Source organism: Halyomorpha halys, unplaced genomic scaffold, assembly GCF_000696795.3.
Source record: "Halyomorpha halys isolate HHAL.00 unplaced genomic scaffold, Hhal_1.1 Scaffold2101.1, whole genome shotgun sequence".
NCBI lineage: Eukaryota > Metazoa > Arthropoda > Insecta > Hemiptera > Pentatomidae > Halyomorpha > Halyomorpha halys.
In genome coordinates, this window is record NW_027114320.1 from 38,749 (window position 1) to 45,762 (window position 7,014).

Consider the following 7,014-nt stretch of genomic DNA (forward strand, 5'->3'; position numbering starts at 1 on the left):
TAAAAAAAAATATATTTAAATAAATAAAAATAATAATACTAATAAAATAAAATAATTTAATGAATAAATAAGCCAAAACACACAAATCGACAGGTCCGTATATTAAAACAATGGATAATCTCCGAGCTATTTCCCATGCAGGTGATGGTGTATGATCCCCAGGGAGTCCAAAATAATATTTTCTGCTAAGATCGCAATATCCCCGATGCTAACACCTAGACCTTCTAAGAAGCTCCTTGTTCTATCTGGTATTGCTCCGCGAGATCCAAACCAGAGGCCTCTCACGGTGAACTCTCTCTCTCCGAAGGTCTCGCGGAATTTTTCCTTAAGGAAAGGGACGCAATTTTCATATATTTTCTTTTTTTCTCTTTCCACTCCACCTTCCTGTTCAAGGTCATTACTTTCAAATCATACCGTCGGATTCAAGATCAGAGCCGTGTCTCCGACTTTTGCAAATGCGACAATATCGGCATATCTTACGGATCCATCGGTGTCAATACAATAGACCTCCTCGAAGCAGGTAAAGTCTTTTCTTTCAAGGAACTTCATGCGTAGTTGATGTAGAGTTTCAGGGTGTTCGCCCATTCTGACCCCGAGAGTACCTGCTTGTCACATACATATCTATTTGCTTTCGGGGTCTCTTTGAAATGGCGAACACCGATACCTTGCCATCTGCAACTGGCCCATTCTTCGAAAGCATTCTCCCGCAACGACTGTCATAGAGCTCTCACACTTTGGTTGCCCCCATCCACCCTAGTCTATCAGCACATGCCGTGATTTCGGCCTCGTAACTGAATATAGACTGGAATAGGGCATCCGGAAAATTCGACAGTCGCTGGGCAATGGACCAATGCTGTAGTGGAGCTTCCCATTGACAGCGGATCAGACCTCTTTTTCTCAGTTCAATATCCAGAACCTTTTCTATGATTCGCCGCACAATCGAATATATCGTTATTGGCCTCCAGAAGGAAATACTCTTTGGGTCTCCCTTACTCTTGTAGACCAATATTGTGCGCCCTTGGCGTAGAGGCTCTGGTACATATCCCACCTTCAGCTTGATCTCCGCAATATACTTGATGATGTGTGTTACTTCGAAGTATTTTATTGTGCAGACCAACACACCATCCGGCCCCGGCGATGAGTCTATCGATGTCGACTTGATAGCCCTCTTCACGATCCGACTATCTATGGACACCAAATTTGGCATCGGGGCCTTTCTCATAATCCGCACGTTTGCGGAGATTCTCTTTTTTAATGAGGCTTCTGAAATGTTTCTCTATTTCGGCTATCTTTAATGGGCATTGCTTGGGAGCGTCGGCGTTCATAATGCTCTGTACCACTTTTTTCCTTCTATTATAATGATTGTATTGAGCTAGCTCATAGTGGTACTGCTCCTGCTGACGGTTTCTGTCTGCCTTGTTAGCTCTCTGCATATTCGACACCTTCCCAACGCCCTTGTTGGCCATTTTGGATTTTTTTTTTTTTCCTCATTTTATATATAGAATTTTATGGCAGGGTGCTGCGGACCCGGCAGTTTGGCGTTAATTTTTTTGAGGAAACTTAAGAAATCGCCCACTGCCTTGTCGAAATCCGCTGAGTTGAAATTTTGAACTTTCATAATATCCTAAAAGATAGCCGACCATTTACTCGTTTCTACTTTGATTTGGTCTATCTCCCCCTCTCCGACCTCATCATCTCCTACCATGCTTAATAAGCCCCTTAGTTTTTTTTTGTTTGCCTCCCTGGGATGCTTTTTCGCTATGTGGGTTCCAAGACCTCTATCACCCTTAAAATTTAGCCCACAAATTGGACAGACTTTATCAATTGTCTGTGGAGGAGGATCTTGTTTCTCTTGTACTTTTTCCATCTCCTCATTTGTCTGCGGTACTTTAGGCAATCTTGGGAAGACATCACCAATTGAAACCGTCTTCCCCAATATTACCCCTTTCTCATCCTGCCACTCGACTTTAACAGTTGACTTTGACAGTTGACAGTGCTGGAGAGAACTCTGTGATGAGATGGATGCAGACCCATGGGGAAGACCTTACAAAATAGCACTTAAGAAACAATGGTAAGGTACGATGCAGCTCCCCACGAGATCAAATGTTGTAGACAGTATTGTTAGAACACTATTCCTTGAACAGGTGAATACTATTGAAAGACAATACAGACACAACGGATTTTCCACAAATCACGCAGAAAGAGATAGAGGACATCGCCTCAGACCTACAACATGGCAAGGTACCAGGATTGGACGGAATTCCTAATATAGCTCTGAAGGTGGCTATCAGGAAACGGCCAGATTTTTTCATCAATCTTATCAATTCTTGCATTCGTGAAGGCTAAATTCCGAAACCTTGGAAGCGACAACACCTCGTACTTATTCCAAAGAGTAAGGGAAGACTCAAGAGTTTGCTTGAGGATGGTAAGTGCTTTTCGGGCTGTTTCCTACAGGGCAGTGTGTGTGATAGCCAGAATGCCGTTGGCTATCACCTGGTTGAAGAAAGAAGTAGGCACTATAGACAATGCTCTCACGTTTCCAGAGAAGAAGAGCGGAAAATTACCATTGATCAGTGGCAACAGCGTTGGGAGACTGCAAATTCCGGGAGGTGGACTCGCAGGTTAATACCGAAGTGGGCTTATGATATGGCCGCCGGCATGGGGAGGTAAATTATGTAACCCAACTGTTGACAGGACATGGCTGCTTTAGAGCATACCAATACTGATTCAAATTGGACAATACCCCAGAATGCCCTGGATGTCAGACTGCTGAGGAAACAGTGAAGCATGTATTTTTTGCTTCCATTCACTTTGTGGCAGAAAGAAGAGAATTGGAGAGAGTATGTGGAGGATGCATCACACCAGAAGATGTGGTAAGCTATATGCTGCGCTCAGACCAGCATTGGAACGCAGTGAAGATTTTCACCACAGTTGTCCTTAAGAAGTTGAGAGCGGAAGAGAGATCCAGAAGACATGACTAACATGGAAATGTGAATACAGAACAGGTGTAGGGTGGTGGTTTTAGTAGGTAAAAATCCCACACACGGATAGGTACGGGCCTATACATGTCTTTTGAAGATTTCCACTGACCCTCATAAAAAAAAAAATAATAATAAAAATTAAAATACACACACAGATCATTATGTAAGACTTGGTTATTTGGATTCAGGGGACCTCAAAACGTGTATTTTCATCAAAAACTCAAATTCGAAATTTTGCAAGATCACAGTTTTCTTTACTCCAAGATAAATTTACCAATTTCAAAAGACAATTGCAAAATGTTGAAAATTAATAAAATCATATATTGTATGTTTTATGACATTCTTGAAGTTATTATTTTAAGGTGCTAAAATTTAAATTAAACCCACCTTGTTGTTGTCACATTTAACTGGGATATGAGTACATATCCTATGAAATCCTTATGATAAGTTGTATTAATTTCTCAAAACAAAGAATTCAAAGGAAAAAGATGTTTAAGTCAGGTTGTGAGAAACTGACATTCTTTTATTGAATAAAATATTGAACATTGTAATAATATAACATTGAATATTTAATCAGCAAATAAAATGTCCTTTTAAGCCACCTTCAGTCTGGTCTCTGGCCAGACTACTCCACTCAGTCTGCTCTTATTAAAATCTCTCAAGACCTTTACACAGCCATAGACCAGCAGAAACTCACCATCCTTATTCTCCTCGGTTTCTCCAAAGCCTTTGATTCTGTCGACCACAACATCCTCCTTTCTAAACTTCACAGTCTCTCTTTGTCATTTAGTGCTCTTCAATGGTTTCAATCTTTCCTTACCAGCCAGTCGTTCCCAGTATGTCGCTATTCCTAATAATCCTCCCTCTAGCTTCCTACCTCTTTCTAGAGGCGTACCTCAAGGTTCCTCTCTATCCCTTACTCTTTTCTCCATCTTTATCAATGACCTTCCGCTTGCCATCCAGCATTCCCAGTATCATCTGTATGCAGACGACTTACAAATCTACCTTTCCTTCTATCCTCATGATGTCTCAAATATCATTCTTAAACAACAAGAAGACATCCATAGTATAAGCACTTGGGCAACAGACAATAAACTTACGTTAAATGCCGAAAAGACTAAAGCTACCATTATTGGATCTCCCTCTCTCCTTACATCTACTCCAGGACCCCCATCCTTATCCTAAACAATCTCATTCCATATGTCAGTCAAAAATCTTGGAGTCACTGTTGATCAATCTTTATCCTAGAAACCACACATTGCACCCTGAAACAATTCAATAGAATCCGTTATTTCCTACCACTTAAAATCCGTCAACTCTTAGTTTGCTCTCTTGTTTTCCTCCACTTTGACTATGGCTGCTTGATATATGGTGGACTCTCGGGTAATCTTAAATCTAAACTTATGAATTGTACAGCATGATTTATTTTCGGGACCACATAGACCTAGTCCCAGAATAATAAACTATTTTTCGTTTCATTTCAAAAATGTTTAAATTAGAAGAAATTAAATAAGCAAGAGATACAGGCTTCTAGGATCAGATAGTAATATGTTTAGAAAGAAACAATGAAATATTGACAGATGAACTGAGATTTAAAAAAATAAATAAGTGAGATCATAAAAGGAAAATGGTGAAAGAAAATGTATGTCATAGAATTAATCTGATTTACTGGAAGATCGCTGATTGGCCATGTGTAATAATAAATAGATCTTCCGGGTGTGGTGAAAGAAAACTCAAATAGTGATTGAACTATTTATATTGAGCCTATAGCCTAATTACAATTTGAGTTTTCTTTGACCGCACCCGGAAGATCTATTTATTATTACACATGGCCAATCAGCGATCTTCCAGTAAATCAGATTAATTCTATGACATACATTTAAATGGATAACGAAGATTAATAATCAGGAGCAGTTCATGAACTACTTTTTGTTTAAATCAAGTTTACCATGCATATCAGAAATATGAAAAAAATATATTGTTATTTTTTAAGTACACAAAAGTTGTAAACCTAAGTCACTGCAGACAGCAAATGTTCCAAACTCTTCATCTTCATCATCCTCTGTTTCATTTAAAGGAGGTGGAGTTCGTGATATATATGGTGGTAAATTCATAACCTACAAAGATTTAAAATACAAATAAATCATGTTCAAATATATAAATTATTGCTAATTAGAACATAATTACTTATCCATAAATTTTCATTGTTTAAAATTTGAAAAGTTTAACTATTTATTGTAATAATGTAATTTTCTTTCAGTACTTTGAAACAGTTAAATTTAAAATAAAATTTTATAAAAGGAAGATGGTTCGGGTGCGTTTAAAACAACACAGATAGTAAATAAACAATTTATTGAAGTTAAAAAAAAAATTTTTTTTCATTAGGAGCTCCATATCTTTTAAATTCCAACAATAGAAAACCTAAGAAAACATCACTTAAAGTAAAGTAAATTAGCTAAAATATGAGCTCTAACATAACTGTTTATGATCAATAGTCCCCTTTGGCTCTTGAACTATAATGTATGAGCCAACGTTTCCCCCACTTTGCAGAGCTTTATCAGGGATAAAAAAGATAAAATATATTATTTTAATTGTTTGTATATTTCTTAGCCCTGATGAAGCCCTGCAAAGTGGAGCGAAATGTCATAATAAATAGTTTATTTACTTTGTGAATTATAATTGATATGCATTGTTGGCGCCAATCAACGAACATGCAATTAAATTTTATAATTTTTTTTTTAAGGATAAGAATAGAGTTTATTCAAAAAATTAACAATTATGTCAACTAAGAGATAACACAAGCAAGAACATAATTGATATGCACTGTAGGGGCTGCTATAAGCTATCAAAGTACATACAAATTAACCTTTAACTGTGGAAATGATGTGTTGCTAATCTTATGTACCAATTTAACACTGGAGTAGCTGTTTAGGTTATCTTAATACTTTTAATAATCCATACTTCAAGATCACAAGTTAGTGGACTTAACCTGCAGCAACACGAAAAAGAAAATAAACCTAGGCACACGCAATGACCAGAGAGGTCTCATAAGGATTTGAATTTAAAAAATACACTTTCTTGTGCTTTTTCCTAACTTACCAGTACAAGGATCAATTATAAAGGCTTATTGTGATTCATTGCTAGTTTAGAGTAATGATTCCTTTTTTGTCCCCATTTTACCAACTAATTTGTTTTGGTTACTTCTCTTTAGATGTACAGGTGTTTTCTTCCATTGCTAGAAGTCAATAATTTTATTTATTTTTTTTTTTGTAAGGAACAAAATAATCTTCATCTTCATCATCCAGTAAAATATTCATGAACCCATTTGAATACCTCTGGTACTCATTTGTACATGTTTCGTGTTTCTTAATTGCCTCTTTCAATTTTTCATCATCCTCACAGCCCATTTTAATGAGATCTTCTTCTTTGTGTTACTTTAACATCGTTAGGATTCTCAAAATCATATAACCATCTTTCATATACCATTTTTTGGAGAAACCCGAGGAAAACAACTTAAAAACTCACAACAACCTCTTGAGGCTATTCTACAAAATTTATAAGACTCTAAAGGCATAACTGTTCAAATTAAATACAGTAGCTACTTAAGAGTGATAAACTAACAAAAATAAGGATAATTGCCTCTAAACGAGCAAGAGACCTATCAGGTCTTTTTCATATTGTGCAGTGAGGGTAACAAACAAATGCTAAAAATTGACAGAGAGCATGATGGTAAGAGGTGGAGACAAAGATGATCCCAACCACTCTGCAAATAAAAAACAATAGGTCATTGTTATAATCTACCTCACAGGTTATGCACACCCGAGGATTAAACATTCTCTGCTAAACTATTGCATGGCAACTGCTATATGAATCTATTGAGGTGGTTTTACAAGGAATGCTTGAATTGAAAACTCGTTATTTTTTCCAATTTTAGACATTAAATTTTTTTTTAAATTTAATAGTTTCATATGTTGGTTTAAAAATGTAGTATAAATTTTAATTTGTTTATAATAGAAAAAATATCGTAAACATT

At 36.8% G+C, this 7,014-nt stretch overlaps 1 protein-coding gene across 4 annotated transcripts in view; it reads right to left on the bottom strand.

The window, feature by feature from the left end:
- Positions 1–7,014, bottom strand: part of Afti (aftiphilin) — a 50,927-nt gene that overhangs the window by 28,319 nt on the left and 15,594 nt on the right. For 3 of the 4 annotated variants that reach the window (XM_014436804.3, XM_014436803.3, XM_014436801.3), the window contains one exon: positions 4,993–5,098. The exons of the other annotated variant lie outside the window; for it this stretch is intronic. In XM_014436804.3, the coding sequence (XP_014292290.1) occupies positions 4,993–5,095 (103 nt within the window). In that variant the 5' untranslated portion in view covers positions 5,096–5,098. The remainder of the gene's footprint in view (positions 1–4,992; positions 5,099–7,014) is intronic. 4 annotated transcript variants of the gene reach the window in all.